The 22338-nt window shown below is 43.9% G+C and overlaps 1 protein-coding gene across 3 annotated transcripts in view; it reads right to left on the bottom strand.

Moving 5' to 3' along the window:
• APAF1 (apoptotic peptidase activating factor 1) overlaps window positions 1–22338 on the bottom strand; it is a 195766-nt gene that overhangs the window by 79087 nt on the left and 94341 nt on the right. For all 3 annotated transcript variants that reach the window (XM_073556887.1, XM_073556884.1, XM_073556886.1), the window contains exons 18-20: window positions 21911–22039; window positions 17710–17835; window positions 5987–6106 (exon numbers count right to left, since the gene is read on the bottom strand). In XM_073556887.1, coding sequence (XP_073412988.1) covers window positions 5987–6106; window positions 17710–17835; window positions 21911–22039 — 375 coding nt within the window. The remainder of the gene's footprint in view (window positions 1–5986; window positions 6107–17709; window positions 17836–21910; window positions 22040–22338) is intronic.

The following is a 22338-nucleotide window of genomic DNA, read 5'->3' as shown; positions in this document are numbered from 1 at the left end:
AGGCGGCCTGTAGTAAATGCCTACAATGGTGTCCTTTCCATTGTTCTGTCCTTGTATTCTTACCCAAACAGTTTCCACAGAACTCCCAGTCTCTGAAGCTTCAATCTCTGTGCAGATATACGCGTTTCTAACATACAATGCGACACCTCCTCCTCATTTATCAAGTCTGTTTCTTGCAAATAAGTTGCATCCTTCTAGTCTTGTATTCCAATCATGTGTATTGTCCCACCAAGTTTCAGTGATTCCAATTACATCATATTTCTTTTCCTGTGTTAGTAGTTCCAATTCTCCTTGTTTGTTGCCCATGCTTTGTGCATTAGTATAGAAACATTTTAGTTTGTAATTGGTTTCTCTTTCTCCAATATTTTTATTAATTAGATTCTTTTGTCTTTGTTCTTCCTTTCCACTTCTAATAGCAGAGTTCTCAATAGCATTTGTCAGGTGTATGGCTTTTTCTGGCCTTTTGCTTCCCTTCCCACGTTGTTCTAGTTTAAAGCTCTCCTTACAAGTGTAGCAAGGCGACTTCCAAATACATGTTTTCCAGTCTTCGTAAGGTGCACCCCATCTCTAGCAAGTAGTCCATCGTAAAGGTAATTCACTCCGTGATCCATAAATCCAAATCGTTGCCGATGGCACCATCGACGTAGCCAGTTGTTCACCTGCAGAATCTTATTCCACCTCCTTGTTCCATGGCCATCCACTGGGAGGATGGAAGAGAAGACCACCTGCGCTCCCAGTTCTTTCACTTTCTTGCCTAAGTCTTCAAAGTCTCTGCAGATGGTTTCCAGATTGTTTCTTGCGGTGTCATTTGTCCCCACATGTAGTAGCAGGAATGGGTAGTCATCTGTAGGTATGAAGAGTCCTGATATCCTGTCAGACACATCTTTAATTTTTGCACCTGGAAGACAGCACATTTCTCTTGAAGTTATATCCGGTCTGCAGATAGCGGCCTCTGTTCCTCTCAACAGGGAATCCCCCATGACCACCACTCTCCGTTTCTTCTTCACAACATTTTTCTTTCTCCATCCAGGACGACTCTGAAGGCGTACAAGGTTGCGGTTTGTGGGCAAAGTCTTATCCTGATGTATTTCTTCATTGGTTTCCTGCGTGAGAGCCTGGTACTGGTTCCTGAGAAGTATGGGTGCTGACTGCCTCCTGATCCTCCTGCTTCTCTGGGTCACATGTCTCCATTCCTGTTTCTTCAGGTGCACGTCGAATTTCTTCTCTTTCTGTAACATGAAGAGATAATTCTGCTCTGTCTAAGAACTCTTCACCTTCCTTAATGATCTTCAACGTAGCTAACTTCTCTTCGAGATTTTGCAACTTTTCCTCAAACAGGGACACAAGCTTGCATTTGTGGCATGTGAAGTTTGGCTTTTCCACTGGAAAGTCTGTGAACATGTAGCAAGAAATGCAGCTCACCAAATGGCTCCTGACCTCTTCCATATTGAGATTTCTTAAAAACGATGAAAGATGAGCCAAAATTCGGTGTTCCGATTTCCTCTTTTCAGCTGCAACGGCCAAAACCCAGTGATCGTTGAGCTCGCGGAGACGCTTCACTTATCCCAGAAGGCACTGGGAATATGCAAATGATCTCCTCAAGACTCTTCCCCTGGTTTTCCAATTTCCTCTTTTCAGCTGCAACGGCCAAAACCCAATGATCGTTGAGCTCGCGGAGACTCTTCACTTATCCCAGAAGGCACTGGGAATATGCAAATAATCTCAAGACTCTTCCCCTGTTTTTATCTGCAAGTTTTGTTGGTGGTGTCACGGCCAAAATGCCCTGTTCTAAGCTGTTTGGCCCATTTTTTAACTGATTTAGACACCCACGCTGAGGCAAAGGTCACACATAATACAGTGGCTGCTGCCTCAAAGGCAGATTTTGCTAAGGATTCTACCATCCTGTTGTTAGGATCCCTGAGAGCGGCCCCACCGGTAAGCGGAAGGACTGTATTAGTAGTTAGTCTCGACACTGGCAGATCCACCGAAAGAGAGGCCATCCAGTTGGCGGTGAGTTCCCGAGGGAAGGGATACAGGGTCCCAAAGCAACTTCCTCTCTGAAAGCGCCTGGTTGGATTCTCCCTCTCCCTGGCCAGGACTTCCTCAAAATCTCTGTGGGAAGTGAAGACTCTGGTGGGAACTTGTGCCGTTTAAACGAAAACGCCTGTTCAGTGGGTTTTAATGCGGAGTCCTGGATGTTAAAGGTCTTCTTGACCGCGGCAATGAGGCCCTGTACCATACCCTTGATGTCCTGAGAATGCTCTGGCCCAAACCCTGAACCCTCCTCTGAGGGCGTCTCTGATAATGCTTCGCATGATTCTGGGGAGGAGGATCGGAATGAGGCAGACTGTCAGACAAACTCTGGTGGTGAGATGGAGCAAGAAGGGGACCTGTACTGGTGGTCCTGTCTGAGCCTTTTGCGGCCTCTAGAAGTCCCAATAAAGGACTTCTTCAGCATGCCGGAAGTCACTGGAGTCTGAAGTGGCAATTTGTCGAGTACTGTTACCAAGGTCTGTGAAACCTTGGTAAGATCGGCCACGGATTTAGACAAAGAGGAAGCCTAACCTGGGCAAGCAATCTGACTGTCCCCTGAGGCAAAGGATGACCCATGGGTGGAGGGCAAGGCAGCATCGTCAGCCTCTTGAGGGAATACCGGGATTCTGGCAGGAAAGGAAGGGGGACTGTTCCCGCTTTCCTGCGTAGGTGATACAGTAGGTTTACTGCAGTCTAGGCACAGAGGGTAGGACTGACCTGAAGGAAGCCTGCCATTACATGAGGTACATACTGTACAAAGTATTTAACAATGGAAGCAGATGAAGAGAAATTAGATCGCTCTCCTTTGGGCATACTGACTGACCCATTAACTGACACAGGCGGTTAAGGGGGGTGAGAGCGGTGAAGGGAAAATGACAGCGCAGCGACTCACGGTACCGGTATCCTGTGTTCCTGAAACCACCATCAGGAAGGCCAGCTGGATCCCGCTCAAATGAAAACACCACTGACCCGAAGAGAGGGGGAAAGGTAGCGGCATGTAAAGCAGCTGCCGCTGTCAAGAAACCTTCATATGCCCGCCGGAAGCCAGTGGGTGGAACTATGCTCTGGAACCCTTGGAGTCCCAAGATGGCGCCGGTCCCGGAAGAAGGCGCTATGGGGAGGAGCTTACCCCGGAAGTTCTTTGCCCGAGAGACGCCGGGACCTGCTGCGAGGGGAGAGCGTGCTAGGCCGGCGTGAAGCCGGGGGCTGGATTTTTTTGTGCCCCTACCGCCAGCGCACTGGAAAAACTACTGCGGACCTACATGGGGGAAAGGAGAGGGACTGAGCCAGGATGCGAGACTCCAAGGACTGTGGCTGGAAGGGAAAGTGCCGCTGCGTGGAGCCGGGCTAGATCTATCAAGCCCCTGCCACAGGGGCTTTGGGGAAAAAAGGAAGACATGCCCGAACTCAGAAAGGTAAATCCTGTCAGGAGCTCCTCTACCTCTTACTTCTTCCTGTAGCACTAAATTAAAAAGGGAAAGGTTAAAAAAACACTGCTCTTTTGCGTTCTGCTCACCCTGTAAAAAGAGAGCCAATTTTACCTGGAAGAAAAGATTGCTGTCCCAAATCTTTTCCGCAGGACGTCTCCCCTAACCCTCAGGCTCTGGTCGGCGAGTGGTAGGAGACGGAGGTCAGGACCAAGTCCGATCACATAAACACGCTTCTGTGTTAGGGGTTAAGGTCCCGCCTATGGGAACTATGAGGATATGGGGTGGCAGAACACGCCATACTCATAGCTCCTATGCGGGAGTAAAGTAGTGACAGATCCACTCTGTATCCCTCCAACGGTTACCTAAAAGGGCACGACGCACATTGAGGTAGGAATGGGTCTGGTGAGAGACCCCTGTCAACCTCCTGTTGACACTAAGCAAAAATGATTGTCCTACAACCGGTCAGAGGGGTGTATACTGCGGAGGAGGAACTAACATTTTTTTCACGGCATAGTGTCAACCTCCTAGTGGCAGCAGCACACCCCCATGGTTCCTGTGTCCCTCAATGAAGCGATAGAGAAAAAGCAGTTTTATTCTTTGGGTCAGTACGATTACAGAGATACCTCATTTGTATCTTTTTTATGTTTTGGCACATTTACACAATAAAAACTTTTATAGAAAAAATAATTATTTTTGCATCGCTTTATTCTAAGAGCCATTTATTTTTTTAATGATGGAGCTGTATGGTGGCATGTTTTTTGCAAGACAAGATGACATTTTCAGCGGTACCATGGTTATTTATATCCTTTTTGATCGTGTTTTATTCCCCATTTTGAAGTATGATGATAAAGCATTGTTTTTTGCTTTGTTTTTTTGTTTTAATGGTTTTCACTAAAGGGGTTAACTAGTGGAACAGTTTTATAGATCAGATCGCTCCGGACATGGCAATACCAAATATGTTTACTTTTTTGTTTATTTTTTTTCATACAAAATATTTATTTATAGGTACAATAGGTTTTGTTTTTTTATTATTTATTTTTTTGCAGGCTGATCGCTTGTATAGCACGGGTGATGCAGCAGCATTTCCCCTGCTGTATAAACTGTTAGCTACAGTATGCACTGACAGATAAAAGTTGCTGATCATGCTCTGAGTGTTGGGTGTCAGCTGTCAGAATCAGCTGACACCCGGCAGCAATTTTGATAGCGTAATAATACATCCCTGGTAAACAAGGCCCAGGGTACGTAAATGTATTATTACTGCAAGTGTCAGAAAGGGGTTAAAAAAAAGGAATTGAAAAAAAAAAAAACAAACACAAAGCTCAATTATTGTTTAACATTTCATGATACGATATTTTCTACTTAATTAAAATAGTGAAATCCATTTAGCGGACCATATTTTTCTAAAAAGGTCTAAAATACACACACACACACACACACACACACACACACACACACACACACACACACACACACACACACATATCATACATCATACAGTGGGGAAAAAAAAGTATTTAGTCAGCCACCATTTGTGCAAGTTCTCCTTGCAAAACATCACTGCTCTAGAGGAGTTGTGCATGGAGGAATTGGCCAACATACCACGAATAGTGTGTGCCAACCTTGTGAAGACTTAAGGGCCTGTCACACTGAGAGATATCGCTAGCAATATCGCTATAACTGGTGACGTTATAGCGATATTGCTAGCGATATCGCTGTGTCTGATACTTGCCTACGACCGGCTCCCCCGCTGGTTATCGCTGATCGCGCGAGAACGTTCAGGACTGTTTCTCGTTGTCAGCTTCCTGCGGCGCTTCCTGCTGTGAAGACGAGCGACGTGTGGAGCCCGGGCGGGAGGACGCAGGATCGCCTGGTGTTTCAGGTAAGTAGCGACCCCCGACCCCAGCGATGTCGCTAGTGAGATCTGCCTGTGTGGCAGCTCACTAGCGACCACTTAGCGATGTACCAGCGATCCTGACCGCGTCATATCGCTGGTCGGGATCGCTGGTACATCGCTAAATGTGACAGTACCTTTAAAGAAAACGCTTGACCTCTGTCATTGCCAACAAACGATATATAATAAAATATTGAGATGAACTTTCGTTAATGACCAAATACGTATTTTCCACCATAATTTGAAAAATAAATCTTGCCAAATCAGACAAGGTGATTTTCTGGATTTGTTTGCTCATTTTGACTCTCATAGTTGTGGTCTATCTATGATGTCAATTACAGGCCTCTCATGTTTTTAAGTAGGAGAACTTGCACAATTGCTGGCTGACTAAATACTTTTTCCCCCATTGTATGTATGTATGTATGTATGTATGTATGTATGTATGTATGTATGCATGCACACACATATACATTATATATATATATATATATATACACACGTATACACACACACACATATATATATATATATATGTGTATACGTGTGTGTGTGTATAAGTATATATATTACACACACATGCATACACACACACACACACACACTCGGTTTTGTGTTATTAATATCTACTCACCAGTAACCGATCTTCTTTGTCAGGTGCCAAAACAGTCACCTCATCTCGATTGAACGCCACATCAAATTCACGCTTTAGGATTGTGCCTGAGGGCTTGCACACTTTGCTGGTTTCCCAGAGCTGTTTTTAAAAGATAAAAAAATTACATTTATTATGGAGTATATTTTTATAAATGTGACCTAATTGACCTAATTGCATGGCACATACATGCCAGGAGAGGATTTTGCAGTAACTTATTTTTCTTTTTTTCTATTTGAAAATGTTCATTGCACGAAGGATTTATTGGATGTTTTTCAAGTAGTTTTATCATAGAAAACTATTTAATTCCTATTCCTTGTGATCCATTCAGCATTCTAATTTGGTTGAAAAAAAAAACAACAACCAGTTTTATCTAGCAAAAAATGTGTTTTCCGGCTGGGCAGGCATCTGATCACTGCAGCTCTGTACATTGTACATTTGGTCACTGTCCGTTATCGATCAAATGGCCATCCTGGCAGGAATGAGGACCACAGGGTGTGGGACAAGGAGGAGCGTAAGAATGGGGTGACCAGTAAGGCGAGTGGGTTTTATATATTTAAGTGCCTTCTGAATGCTTTTAGAAAATTATTTTTCCAACAACCATAACTTTCATTTTTCCAGCAACATAACCATCTGTGGGTTTTAGTTTTTGCATGACAAAGTATAGTTTTAAATGACACCATTCATTTTACTCTGTACTGAAAAATAGAAAATAAATTCCAAGTTCGGTAAAACAATGAAAGAATACATAGCACCCTTCACTCAGGAAAATAAATCAGAAATCAGGGGTAACGGATACTGATATTTAACAGTGATTTTAATAAGGAGACGATAGTCAATACAAGGCCTTAATGAGCCATCTTTCTTGGCCACAAAAAATAAAAATGAGCACCTAAAGGTGAAGAGGATGGTCTAATATGACCTTGATATAAGATCGCATAGCATCACGTTCAGGTACAGATAAGTTGAAAAGCCGACCCTTGGGAAATTTACAACCGGGCACTAACTCGATCACGCAATCATAACTCCTATGAGGAGGCAAAGACGCGAACTAAAGGTACTGTCACACTTAGCAATGTACCAGCGATCCCGACCAGCGATATGACGCGGTCAGGATCGCTGGTACATCGCTAAGTGGTCGCTAGTGAGCTGCCACACAGGCAGATCTCACCAGCGACATCGCTGGGGACGGGGGTTGCTACTTACCTGTCACACTAGGCGATCCTGACGTCCTCCCGCCCGCGTCCACGCTCGTCGCTCGTCTCTCCACAGGAAGCGCCGCAGGAAGCTGACGATGAGAAACAGTCCTGGACGTTCTCGCGCGATCAGCGATAACCAGCGGGGGAGCGGGTCGTTGGTAAGTATCAGACACAGCGATATCGCTAGCAATATCGCTATAACGTCACAAGTTATAGCGATATTGCTAGCGATATCGCTTAGTGTGACAGTACCTTTACTCTCACTAAATACATCAGAAAAATCAGCCAAATAGTCAGGAACATCATGAGGCTGGGGAGAGGTGGAGAAAACAGGAGTGTCGCCAAGACCACACTGACAGCTCCAACTCACCACAGACACAGATTTCCAATCCAGAACAGGGTTATGGGTCTGCAACCAAGGAAAACCCAGTACAATAGTATCATGGAAATTGTGCAACACCAAAAATTTACAATTCTCTTGGTGGTCCGCATTATCACCTGGGTCCAAAACTGGGGTTTATTCTCCGCCAAAGGGGTAGCATCAATACCCCTTAAAAGAATAGGAGTCCGCAGGGGCACCATGGGAAAACCACAACGTTTGGCAAAGTCAAAATCCATCAGGTTCAGGGCTGCTCCTGAATCAACAAAAGCCTTAGCAGAAAATGACAATGCCAATTTAGGAATTTAGGCTGTACACTGCCCACAGCAAATGAGTGAGCAAAATGTTTTTCCCGCTTAGGGCGCACAGAAATAGTATGAGAGGCAATCCCACAAAAGAAGCATAACTTCAGCTGCTCAACACGATCGGACAATTGCTTAGTTTCCATTAAAGAAAAAATCCTCCTACAGCTCCCAGAGAAAAAGAGGAAAGAATATATAAAAAATTCTGACACTTTATTTTTTACAATTTTTCCCTTCTTTAGAGTACCCGAGAATCTACAGTTTTGGCTGGTGATTCTGTTATGATTAGGTAAACTGGATTAAATGCAAAGAGTCTCCAGCAAACAAATAACTTATCTGAAGGATGCAGGACCAAGCAGGAGGCAAGCAGACTTCAAAATGCACAGGAAGAAAACCAAATCACCAGCAACAACTGAGGGAAGCTTCCTGACTTAAAACTTCCCAGTCTGTAACACCTGACCTCCAATCATCCTCTTAAGGTGATTGACTTCTGTCAAGCCGACCAGCTCCATTACCCGCAGCAACCACCAGAGGGAGCCCAAACTCAGAAGTCAAGTTAAAAGTGTTCACAACAATGTGCCTGCTGTTTTAGACTTTTCTTTTCACAGGCATTTTTTTTCTACCTACTGCTTTTTTCTATTAGCTTTTTCTTTTCAGAATAGTTTGCACCAATCACTATCCCCCCACACATACACAAAGTTATCAATAAAATACACCCAAGCACCATACTCAAAAAAAAGTACTGCCTGTCACGTTCGTCCCAACAGCGCTATTCATTGGAGGAGGCATATGCTTTCCTTGCCTCCGATACGGATAATAAGGAAGATGATCCCACTTTTCTTTACTTTTCCGATTCTTCATCCTCATACTCTTCCGGTCCTACGGAACCGCCACGCAGATGTCCCAGGACAGAAGATGAGGCAGCGCACCCCACTGCGGACCCTGTATGGACCTCGCCCCCAAAAAATTTTGAGCCACCGATTCCTGTTTTTGTGGCAGAATCAGGAATCAAGTTTGACACCACCAGCCTCACAGAAATAGACTTTTTCAAAGACTTTTTCTCTCAGTATTTTATTAATCTCATGGTGGAGCAAACTAATTTGCACGCTCGTCAATTTTTGGAACAAAACCCCATTCATCATTTTCTAACTGGTCTCCTGTAGACACAGTTGAAATTAGGCAGTTTTGAGGCCTGGTCCTTCACATGGGGATCCTGAAGAAGTCAGAACTTCGGCAATATTGGAGTGTTGATATTTTATATAACACTCCAGTGTTCCAAATGGTCATGGCCCGTAAGCATTTTGAGGCCATCCACAAATACCTGCATTATACCGATAATGCACAGTGTTCCACACAATATGACTCAAACTTTTTTTTTTTTTTAATTCGTTTATTTAACCATAAGCAGTTATATAATACACACATTTAGTATATGATGTTAAGCTTGATACAAAATATACATATGCTCAGATAGCATGAAAATGTGAAGCATAATGTGTGCATCAGTTGTATATAAATAAAGCAAAACATAATACCAATTGAATCACAATAGCGTTGTGTTATTATGCCAATAATGAAACCTGCCTAGCTTCTAAATCCTACCTACGTCTACAAATACATAAACCATTCCGCAGCCTACTTCTATATAATGAGCAGTTTACTGTGTGACATCTCTGAACTGCAAAGTGAGGTGAGAGGAGTTCCAACCTTTCCCAAATCTTTTCAAATTTAGCCGGGCACCCTCTATTTTGCTACAGCGTACGTTCATATGGGATAATCAAATTTACCAAAGTGATCCAGGACCCAAGAGAAGGAGGTGAATTCCCCATCCACCGTAATGCTAGTACCTTCCGTGCCATAAACAGTGTCTCCCGTAGAAAAATCCCAACATAATGACCCCACGCCTCCTCATTCCACACTCCAAATAGACAGATCAGTGGCTCAAGGTGAACAGGGGTTTGTACCAAAGATGTTAATAATGATGTCACCTCCCTCCAGTATTGCGCAACAACAGGACAGCACCAGATCATATGGATGAAGTCTGCATCTATTGAGTGACATCTCAAACATTCCGATGATGGGTATCAGCCCATCTTAAAGAGTCGAACTGGAGTCAAATATGATTATATACAATTGTATCATCCTGTTGTTGGCAGACGGAGATTCCCAAATTGGTGACTCCAGGATTTCTTCCCATTCCTCACCTTGTGTATCTGGGATGAGCCTCTCCCATTTCTTAACGGAATCTAAGGCACATTCTGTCCCCACTGACAACATATATGTATATAGAGAGGAGATGAGACCTTGAGGGCCCTGTGATTTGAGGATCCCTATCAAAGGTAGAGATGAAATGGCATTATCTATACCTATACATCTCATGTGTGATTGAAAAGCTGACCTTAGTTGTAAATAACGGAAAAATTGGAATCTCGGGACACTGCGATTAACTTGTAATTACTCAAAGGACACCAAAGTTCCATAATCGTATAGATCACCTATCGTAGAGACACTATACTGAACCCAGAACTCGTCAGATACATGTTCAAGTAGCACCGGGAGGTAGTCATTATTCCATAGGGGCATTTCAGCTATAATATCCCCAAATCCAACCACCCCCTTAATCTGTCTCCATATCGATCGTGCCAGACGAAGCAGAGGTAACAATCTCGAGACATTTATTTTCCTCATTTCCAAAAAACCCAGTGGGCAACTAATCCGTGCAGCATGAAGTAGATGACTCTCAGAGTTTGGGAGATGACCTCCAGGCATCCATGTACTTATGGCCTTGGCCTGTCCAGCCAAGTAATATAAAAGGAAATCAGGTAATGCTGGGCCTCTGTAGAGTGGTTAGTTTAAGTTTAGGCATGGCTTTCCCCCAAATAAAGGATATGGTTTGGGAGTTCAGATTAGCAAAAAATGATTTGGGCACCACTACCGCACTATGTTGAAGAAAGTAACTAAGCTTGGGAAGTAATATCATTTTAATTAAATTAATACGTCCGGCTACAGACAGTGGAAGTTTACCCCAGATCGCGAATTTACCCCTGACCGTCTCCAGCAATGGTTGTATATTGCGTTGCAAATCAAATTTACTACCCTGAGAAATGTGAACACCCAAATATTGAAAACTAGGTACAATGGGCAGTAAGGAGAGAGTCTCAAGTCGTGGCATTGTAGTGTGGGAAAGAGGCATCAAAGCAGATTTCTCCCAATTTTTATATAGGTCAGAATATTTACTAAATTTATTTATAGTAGTGATGACTCCTGTCAGAGTCTCCTCCGCTTTGTCCATAAATATCACCATATAGGCCTATGGTGTCCGTCCGACATGCTATTTCTATACCAGCAATATTAGGGAAAGATCTTATACGAATTGCCAATGCCTCAATAGCAAGAGCAAAAAGGGCCGGGGAAAGGGGACACCCCTGACGAGTTCCCCTATACAGTAAAAATGATTCAGATATGGAGCTATTTATGATAACCCGGGCCTTGGGCTTCATGTATAAAACACTGACCCATTTTTGGAATCTATCACCAAATCCACACCTCTGCAAACATGAGGAGAAAATGCCATTCAAGAGAGTCAAAGGCCTTGGCCGCATCCAGCGATGCCAATGCCCATTCATTATCTGGTACCAGAGAACTATATTGGACCACTGAGTGAACTCGTCTGATATTAATGGAGGTGCTCTTGCCAGGCATAAAACCCATTTGGTCAGAGTGTACAAGCTCTAATATGACTGAATTCACTCTTTTAGCCAAAATTTTTGTAAAAATTTTATATTCCACATTTACTAGTGATATGGGCCTATAAGATCCACAATCTAAAGGGTCCTTCCCCTCCTTTTTAAGAACTATTATATTGGCCTCATAAAAGGACTCTGGCATGCATCCCCCCTCCCAAATCCCACGAAACACTGTCAACTTAAGGGGCGCCAGTATATCCTGGTATTTCCTATATAACTCCACAGGAAATCCATCCGACCCAGGGGCCCTCCCGGAGGCCATGTCTTTTATGGCGTCCTCTAACTCCTCCAGAGTAAACTCAGCATCCATAAAGGCCTGTTGGGAAGGACTTAGCGCAGGAAACTCCACATCCGACAAATAATTTAGACACTCCTTGGTCATCCACATCAGTCTTAGAATTGTATAGTGAACCATAATAATCAAAGAAGCATTTCAGTATCTCCTCAGTTGAGGAAACCAAAGTACCACCCGAATCACGAATCTGTAGAATTGTGTTAGTCGCATTATGTTGTCGTACTAAGTATGCCAAAAATTTGCTTGCCTGATTCCCCATCTCAAAATAAGACTGCCGGGCAAAAAATAATTTACGTTTCGACTTGGTGTCAGTATATTGAGCATATAACCTTTGAGCAGGAGCAGTCAGCCACTCCAACCTATTACTGTTAGTTTGATCAGATAGATAAGCTGCCTCCGAATCTTTCAAACGTCGCTCCATCTCGCCATCCTCCTCCGATGTCACCCGCTTAATGTAAGAGATTGTAGAGGATAAACAACCCCCTAAATATGCTTTAAGAGCAAAATACATTAATATTTCGGGGTTCAGGGTGGGACGAGACGAAGCAACAGTTACATTCAGTTACATCAGGGGATGTTATCAACTTCAGCCAAAAAGGATTCAGTTTCCATGTTATCCTATTAGGCGATGGCCAGTATTTAAGCTTAAGAATAACTGGGCTATGATCCGAAATCCCCCTACTTCAATGTTTAATATCCTCCATCCACGCCGCCAGACTGCAGGACCCAAAAATATAGTCTATTCGAGACAGAGAGCGTTTAGTGGAGGAATAGCAAGAATACTTCCTTGTCTCTGGATGGCGCACCCTCCAAAGATCCAGCCACCCACTACCCACCATGAATTGTGACAGTTGGGATGTGCCCGGGGGGGGGGGGGGGGGACCCCGGCCTGTATTCCATCATCTAATCTCAATCTATCAAGATGGCTGTTCATGACCAAATTAAAATCTCCCATACAAATGACATGTGCATCTGGGTAATTCAAAGCAAAGCTCAATGCCTTCTGAATAATTGATATATTGGCCAGAGAGGGATTATAAATACAAATAATAACATATTTCTTTAATCAGCGCATGCACAAACACAAATCGTCCCTCAGGGTCTTTCCGGGCCTCCCACCGAACATCTTTATGAATTAACAGTGAAACCCCCTTGAATAGCTGGTGCGAAAAGCATGTATAAACCATTGCACCCACGGTTTCTGTACCCACCGAACCGTATCTCTGGTCAGGTGCGTCTCCACCAGAGCCACAATATGACGGTAGCGTCTAATTTGTGAGAACACCTTAATTTTCTTTCGAGGGGTTTTTATGCCTCTTACATTCCAAGTCATACAAATCAACTCAGAACCCATTCCCATCCATTTGGATATGATGTATTATGGTGCCCGAACCAAGTGCAGAGATCCCACCCAGATAGAAAAATTGGCGTCGGCTGCTGCATCTACCTAAACAACTATAAAAATTAAAACTTTTTAAAAAGAAAAAACAAAACAGGAACTTAGTAGCATAGGAGCACAGTCTCTCTCCCATATCAAAAAATAAACAAGGGGATACCATCACTGAGCACAGCATCCGGTATTGTTGATAGCTCCAGTTAGACCTTGATTGAAAAGATATGAAGTAACAGCCGCCACATTAGGATTCTTTCGCAGGGGATCCCCTATGGGACCGCAGGCACTCAGTCACCTCCGCCGGATCTGTGAAAAATACGGCGGAACCTTCATGAACAACCCAAAGTCGGGCCGGATATATCATCGAGTATACAATGTTTCTGTCCCTGAGCCGTTTCTTGACCTTGATGTATTGTGCCCGGTGCTTCTGCAGTTCCATGGAAAAATCCGGAAAGATGGAAACGACAGCATTGTTGAACTTAATAGGACTTTTCAGTCGTGCAAGATGCAGGATGGTATCTCTGTCCTTACAATTGAGTGGCGCTCCCGAAGGCAGGGGTCTTGCAGGGGACCCTGTGGGCTCTTTCAATAGCAAACATTGAGGAGAATTCATCTCCCAGGGAGGTCTTAAGCCAATCTTCTAGAAACTGCTCAGGATGCTGACCTTCCAAGCGCTCAGGCAGACCAACGATACGGATATTATTCCGGCGCATTCTGTTTTCTAAATCATCTGCCTTCTGCTTCCAAGCATTCATGGAGCCCGCCACCTTCATTAATTTAGCTTACATAGGTGTAATGGTATCCTCCACCTTGGACACCCTCGTCTCCACCTCCGTAATGCGTCCCTTCATGGCCTGCATATCCTGGCGAAGTCTCCCCACCTCCGTATTAACATCCTCAATTTTCTCCGTCAGGGATGTCCTGGTTGAAGAGATAGCCTGCATCAACTGCTCAGACGCTGGTTTAAGGGTCAATTCCTCCTGATCCGTCTCATCACCCCCCGAAGGGCGATTTTTGCGCTGAACTTGAGAGGAAGTGCTTCTATTATGTCATGCACTTTCAGCGGGGTCAGGTCTAACAAACTCCTTCAATTTTTCCGCCGCTCCAGACCCTTTAAGTCGGCTCATGTTTATCTGCAGTGCGGTCTGATGAAACAGCTGAAAACGTGTGATCCAGGTGTCACCCACCACAGGTGAAGGTTACAGCAGGGCTGGTAACAGTTAATTGTGGGTCAGGCTATAGAGTGATGCCTCAGGGATTATGAGGACGGCAACCAGCCTTGTTCGGTACAGATCCTTATGGCCAGGGGAGGGAGAGGGGGCCCCACAGAGACAGCTGCAGTGGGGGAGGGTATACAGAGCCTCCCTTAATAACGGCGCCAGCCGGCGCAGTAAGTGGATAATAAGAGAGGGATACCATGCAGGGCCCACTTTTTCAGGGCACTCACCGCGCGCTCCCTCAGATTGTCAGCCGGTTTCTTCACTGCCCGGCGGCGGTGCAGCAGTGTAAGCCGATGCTGCAGCTCTCAGTAGCTGAGCTGCGCGCCCAAGATGGCCGCCGCCTCGTGGGGAACCAGCCTCCCGACCTGCCGCGGGGTACCCAGGGGGTCCCGACGTCTAAGGGGGTCCAGCCAGCTGTAGGTAAGCTACCAGGAAGGGGTCCAAGGTCCAGGATCCGACAGGATGATGAGGAGCTCTCCTTGCTGGCGTCATCTCCCGCTCACGGCATAGCCACGCCCCTGACTCCAACTTTGACCGTCTGTTCAAAGTTCAGCCGGTCATCGAACACTTCAACAAAATGTTTGCTCAAATGTACATGCCCCAAAGGGACATCTGCGTGGATGAGTCCTTAGTTCATTTTAAGGGAAGACTCAGATTACGTCAGTACCTGCCCAGCAAGAGGGCCAAGTACGGAATCAAACTCTATAAGCTGTGTGAGAGTACCTCAGGGTACACCCACAAGTTTAGAGTTTATGAAGGAAAGGACACCAGGATTGAACCCCGAGTGTCCTCCTGTCCTGGGAGTGAGTGGGAAAATTGTGTGGGATTTGGTTCACCCACTGCTGGATAAAGGTTATCACCTTTACACCGATAACTTTTATACCAGCATCCCTACTCTACAAATCCCTCTCTGTGCAAGGTACCACAGCCTGTGGTACTGTCCGCAAAAATCAGAGAGGCCTCCCAAAAACACTACTTGGGCAGATGCTCAGAAGGGGTCACAGCAGAGCCCAATGTACGGACCACCTACTGATGATTCAAGTACAAGGACAAGAGGGATGTCCTTCTCTTGACCACCATAAACGGTGATGGCAGCCCCTCAGCACTGTACGAGGTACCTCTACACAGGTCTGCAAACCAGACGGTGTACTGGGGTACAACAAAAACATGGGTGGCGTTGATCTCTCCGATCAACTCCTCCAACCGTACAGTGCTTTGAGAAAGGCCAAGGTGTGGTACAAAAAGCTGGCCGTGCACATCGCACAAATGGCAATGCTCAACGCTTTCCTGCTGTCACAATGTGCACGCCACACCGATACATCATACCTTCAGTTCCAGGAGGTAGTGGTTAAAGTCCTGATATTCGGAACTCAGGAAGGAGCGGGACCCAGTTCTTCCGGAACTGAAGGTGCTCATATCGTACCAGGTCAGCATTTCCTGGGGAAGATCCAGCAACTGGAAAAATAGGTAAGTCGCACAAAAGGTGCCGAGTGTGTTACAAAAGAGGAATACGCAAGGACACCATTTATCAATATGACACCTGCCCCGACAAATCTGGCCTGTGTATGAAGGATTGCTTCAAATTGTACCACACCTTCATGCACTACTATTTTACTTTGCAGGAAAGAGTAGATTAGTTCCAAAAAGGGGGCACATCTAAATAAGTTCCTTGGGGGTCTAGTTTCCCAAATAATGTCATTTGTGGGTTGTTTTTTTTTTTACTGTTTAGGCACATTAGGGGCTCTGCAAACAGAACATGATGCCCGCAGACCATTCCATCAAAGTCTGCCTTCCAAAACGTCACTACTTCCCTTCCGTTCCGAGCCCCGACGTGTGCCCATGCCCAAACAGTCGTTTTCTCCCACATATGGGGTACCAGCGTACTCAGGACAATAACTTTTGGAGTCCAATTTCTTCTGTTACCCTTGAGAAAATAAAAAATTGGGGACTAAACTATAAATTTTTGTGGGAAACAAATAGGATTTTTTATTTTCACGCCCGGGCATTATAAACTTTAGTGAAACACTTGGGGGTTCAAAGTTCTCACCACACATCTAGATAAGTTCCTTAGGGGGTCTAGTTTCCAAAATGGGGTCACTTGTGCGGGGTTTCCACTGTTTAGGCACATCAGGGGCTCGCCAAATGCAACATGGCGTCCGATCTCAATTCCAGCCAATTTTAGTTTGAAAAAGTCAAACTGCGATCCTTCCCTTCCAAGCCCTACCATGTGCCAAAACAATGCCTCTCCCCCCACATATGGGGTATCAGCGTACTCAGGACAAATTGCACAATAACTTTTGGGGTCAATTTTCTCCTTTTACCCTTGGGAGAATAAAAAGAAATTATTGCTAAAAGATCATTTTTGTGACTAAAAAGTTAAATGTTCATTTTTTCCTTCCACATTGCATCTGCTCCTGTGAAACACCTGAAGGGTTAATAAACTTCTTGAATGTGGTTTTGATCAGCTTGAGGGATGCAGTTTTTAGAATGGTGTCACTCTTGTGTATTTCCTGCCATATAGATCCCTCAAAGTGACTTAAAATGTGAGGTGGTTCCTAAAAAAAATTGGTTTTGTAAATTTTGTTGTAAAAATGAGAAAATCGCTGGTCAAATTTTAACCCCTATAACTTCCTAACAAAAAAAAATTTGTTTCCAAAATTGTGCTGATGTAAAGTAGACTTGTGGGAAATGTTATTTATTAACTATTTTGTTGACATATTTCTGTGTTTTAAGGGCATAAAAATTCAAAGTTTAAAAATTGCAAAATCTTCCAAATTTTCGTCAAATTTCCATTTTTTATACCAATAAACCTAGTTATATCGAAGAAATTTTACCACCAACGTGAAGTACAATATGTCACTAAAAAACAATCTCAGAATCGCCAAGATCTGTTCAAGCGTTCCAGAGTTATTACCTCATAAAAGGACAGTGGTCAGAATTGTAAAAATTGGCCTGGTCATTAAAGTGCAAACCACCCTTGGGCGTTATGGGGTTAAACATTTGTCACTTGCTGTCATTTTATTTGTAAACTATCAAACGTATTGGAAACCAAATTGTTACATGTGCACCAATAATGTGCAAGACATAAAATAAATCCTACAAACCATTTACACCTTTTCCACACAACTATACAGCTAAAAATTGATAATTTTAATGGAAATCTTTCCTCACCTTAACTGTATGGTCTTCTGAAGATGTCAAGAATGAAGATCCTTCTGGAGAGAATTTGACACAGCAGACCCAACTTAAATGTGCATTGAAGTCAGCTATTTTTGTACTGGAGTCTATATCCCACAGCTAGACAGACAAATGACAAACAGGAACTAAGCAGCTTAAAATTAAAGGTATTGATATGTGGCAAATTGTTCAGGATACATAAGCTTGAAGATGCTGATTGTGGGGCAAATCTGGTCATGCCAGCTTTATTCAAGTGCAATTGTGTCTCTTATTTCTTCTCTAAACCCAACTCAACTTTCTACCAACACATGTACTTTATGCAATAAAAGTTGCATATATTTCCCCTTTTTCCTGACCCACACGGTTCTTTAAAAAATATTCCCCCCCCCTCAAAAAAAAAAAAAAAAAGAATATGAGTAGCGCACCTCATAAAAATTGTAGCGCATTTCACTTAAAGGTTGTCCGTGTTTGGCACAAAACTCTGCAGTCACTATGACTGCAGACTTATGAATCTCACATCACGCACAGCGCGCCGTCAGGTTGCTCCGATGCCGGAGGTGAGACAGGCAGTCATGTGACCACAACTATGCAATATGCATACTCCAGGTAACACTCCGACTAGACATGCATGGCCTCACTCAATGCAAGTGAACTGAGCAAGGCAACGCATGTCTCGTCGGAATGAGGCCAGGAGAATGCATATTGCATACTTGCGGTCACTTGACCACTGGTATCGCCAACGACATAGTAAAATTCTGACAGTGTGCGATCTGAGGATTCACAAGTCTGGAATTACAGAGCTTGACTGCAGACTTTTGTGCCAAACCTAGATAACTGTTGTAAGTGCTCTTTTGATTAATGGGAGTCTCATCCTCGAAATGCTATTTAAACTACTCAACAATTTATATGGGCACTTAGCCTATATTAAAATCTTAATTGCAGTATATAATGTTTTAGTGGCAGAGAAATTTATTTTTTTCATAGGCAAATGAGGGTGCTGTGGTGCATCCTTCGCAAAGCGAAGGGCTCAGTGCATCGTTACAAGCATTTTCTCGATGCCCAGCAGTAGCGCTGCCTGAACTCGATTCATGCTCCTCGCTTGTCTGGCATGAGCGCTGCCTGAACTCGAATTATGCTCCTCGCTTTTCCGGCACGAGTGCTGCCTGAACTCAATCTGCACTCCTCGCTTGTCTGGCATGAGCACTGTCTGAAATTGAACCATGCTCCTCGCTTGTCCGGCATGAACGCTGCCTGAATTCGATCCATGCTACTCGCTTGTGCGGCATGAGTGTTGCCTGAATTCAATCTGAACTTGATCCATGCTTCTCGTTTGTCCGGCGTGAGCACTGCCTGAGCGCAATCTGCGCTTTTCGCTTGACCAGCATGAACGCAGCTTAAACTCGATTCGTGTTCCTGTGTGTGCGTACTAACACTAAAGCAGCCTAGCGGTGTGCACATAGTGTGAATGGGGGCACACTCTGATCCTCTAAGCCCTTACACCTGTCTGTGGTCAATGCTCGCTACACTTCCGAGAGTGTTAGTACAGGAAGCAGCACCAAATAGGAGCCAGGAACCAGAGGGCATCCGCATTTGCACTACGTGCATGCCATTTGGCTCCTCCAGGGCACATACAGAACATGAATCTAGCTCCGGGAACGCTTGCTCAGGGCAAGCAAGCGCTGACCAATAAGATCTAAGAAAGTGTTCAATATGCAAATTGAAGGGTGTAACAGTGCACTGAGCCTTTGTCCACACCAAGAGAATACCAACGTGAATTGCATATGAAATTTAAGTTGACTTTTCTGCCACTACAACACTAAAATGTGTACTACTGGTATGATTTTTGTAGCTGCAAAGTCTACTATATAAATATTAGTTTAAGTACTGTAATATGCATTTTGGGGTTTAGCAGACTCCTTTGAAGGTTGGCATAAGAAAACCAGTTCTCAGTAAATATACCCATATATATTCTTACAAAGTTAATGACATACAACCAAATTTTTTTTTATTGCTGTACACACTTCACCTACCTGCTATGAGAAAATTACAGGACTCGCAATGCAGTTAGCCAAACACAGCATCACAACCATAATGACTAAAGGAACTATGAAATCAGAACTTTTAAGCCTTCTGTCTCTGGGCACAGAACAGATGCACTGTCAGAAGCTCCAGAGAAATACTAAGAAATGATAGGTTAGGACACTAGTAATGGTTTGCTATACATAAAAATGTGTCACTCCATCACAAGTGATGATCTCAGGAAGTCACTACATACAGAAATGTATTCCCTCTAATCTATAGCTATCTGACTACAGAGACACTAAAAAATGTAGCCATAATACAAATATCAGGTAGTATTAAAATGTAAATTATTATATTTCCTTCTCACCCCCACTGGGGATGGTCTTTGCTGTCCTCTCTCATTCTCGGGTCCTCTACCAGAGGCCTGGGAGTTTGAGGGTTCTGCGCAGGATCTTAGTTGTTCCTAGCATTGCGCTTTTCTGGACAGAGCTCAGATGTTGCTCCTGGGATCTGTTGTAGCCATTCTTCCAACTTAGGGGTCACTGCTCCAAGTGCTACTATCACCACTGGAATCACTGTTGCCTTTACCTTCCACATCTTCTTCAGTTCTCCTTTGCTGCCGTGGTATTTCTCCAGCTTCTCATATTCCTTCTTCCTGATGTTGCTGTCACTTGGCACTGCCACATCTATTATCATTGCTGTCTGCTGATCCTTGTCTACAATCATAATGTCTGCTTGGTTAGCCAACACCTGCTCATCCGTCTGGATCTTGAAGTCCCACAGGATTTTAGCCTTTTCATTTTCCACCAGTTTCTCTGGGGTCTTCCACCTGAACTTAGAGGAACTTAGCCCATATGCTGTGCAGATGTTCCTGTATACATTTCCCGCTACTTGGTTGTGGTGTTCAGTATACGTTGTTCCTGCTTGCATTTTGCATCCTGCCACTATGTGTTGGATAATTTCTGAGGTTACGTTGCATAGTCTGCACTTTGGGTCTTGTCCTGTGTGGTAGATTTCTGCTTCTATGAATCTGGTAGTTAGTGCTTGCTCTTGTGCCGCTATGATTAATGCCTCTGTGCTGTCTCGGAGTCCAGCTTTCTCCAGCCATTGGTAAGATTTCTACATGTCAGCCTCCTCCATTATCTGTCGATGGTACATCCCATGCAGTAGCTTGTCTTGCCATGGCGCTTCATGTTCCTGTTCTTCCATCCAGATCTGTTGTTGTTGCTGCCTTAGGCTTTCTCTCACCATCTCATCTATTGCTGCCATTTTTCTAATGTATTCATGGATACTCCTTGTTTCATCCATGATGGTGGCTTGGATGCTTATCAAGCCTCGACCACCTTTCTTTCTGTTGGTATACAATCTTTTGGTGCTAGACTTAGGGTGGAGACCTCCATGCATTGTGAGGAGTTTTGGTGTCTTCACATCTGCAGCTTCCATCTCTTCTTCTGGCCAGCAAACTATGCCGCTGTTAATTTCTTTAGCCAGTAGGTGTGGATCATGTCTGGGCCAGGTGCTGTCCAGCTCTTCATGTTATTGACCTGCTGTTGGATGTCTGCTTCTGTAATGGTGAATGATTCTTACTCTAGGTGGTTGCTGTGTTTCATTCTCAGATCTTGCAGCCACATTACACTGGTGTTGTGTGTTTTCCTTCTCCCATATGTTCCTCCATATATATGAAAGTGATCAGCTTTTCATTTTGTGCCAATGTTTATGGCCTTACTAAGAAGGTTTTACATGCTAACAGGATCTTCTAGGGTGGGTCTTTAGTCTGCTCTGCAATATTAGCTTGTGAGCAATGCCCCCTTGGTAAAGACCTTAAAAATTAGCATTAACTAAAAAGGCCCATATCTCTGGAACTGTATGGCAGATTTAAAAAACAAATGAACATAAGAAAAAGTGGAATATTCAGGGGAGCAGCGGGAATAAAAAGAGCAAAATCTGGGTACTTGACCTGGTGACAGGTTCTCTTTTTGGCTTACTCCGTACACTACAATGCAAGTTCATATTCATAAACTGTACATAATAAAGCAGTATATAGTCATTCAGGCACGCTACCAAGCCTCTAAAGTCAGATAGAATTTAGGACCACTTATTTAAGCCAATGTTAACATGTTTACATGAACACATGAATTAAGAATGGAAGGAGAGGACAGAAGGGATCTATTACCTGGACTACATAATGAGACAGTGCCATGGCCACAATCTGATTTGTTGTGCAGAAGTCACAATACAGAATAAAGCTCTGCTCACATGCTTCAAGCTCAGACACAAGATCGCTGCTTTCCACATCAAAAATCTGGGATAAAAATACATTAGTTATTTGTACATGACATTTTTGTTTCATTACAACACAATACATCAACAATTAAAAATAGCAATTCGCTTTGGTAAGCACTATTTGTTAGTGTGTTCCAAAACGATGACCACAGAATGTTCCACTTGTGGGACACTCAACGATCAGATATAATCTATGGGAAATTCAGGAGCATGTGATGAATGCTCCTACAATACCATCATAGGGACAATGAAACAACACACAGTGCCCACTGACATCTATAGATGAATGTATGAAATGCATGGGCTTGTTGGGTCCTC

The sequence above is a fragment of the Dendrobates tinctorius genome, unplaced genomic scaffold (assembly GCF_039654945.1).
Source record: "Dendrobates tinctorius isolate UK_male_01 unplaced genomic scaffold, ASM3965494v1 ptg000241l, whole genome shotgun sequence".
Taxonomy (NCBI): domain Eukaryota; kingdom Metazoa; phylum Chordata; class Amphibia; order Anura; family Dendrobatidae; genus Dendrobates; species Dendrobates tinctorius.
Note: the sequence above shows the minus strand (reverse complement) of the source record. Positions and strands in the feature narration are given on the sequence as shown.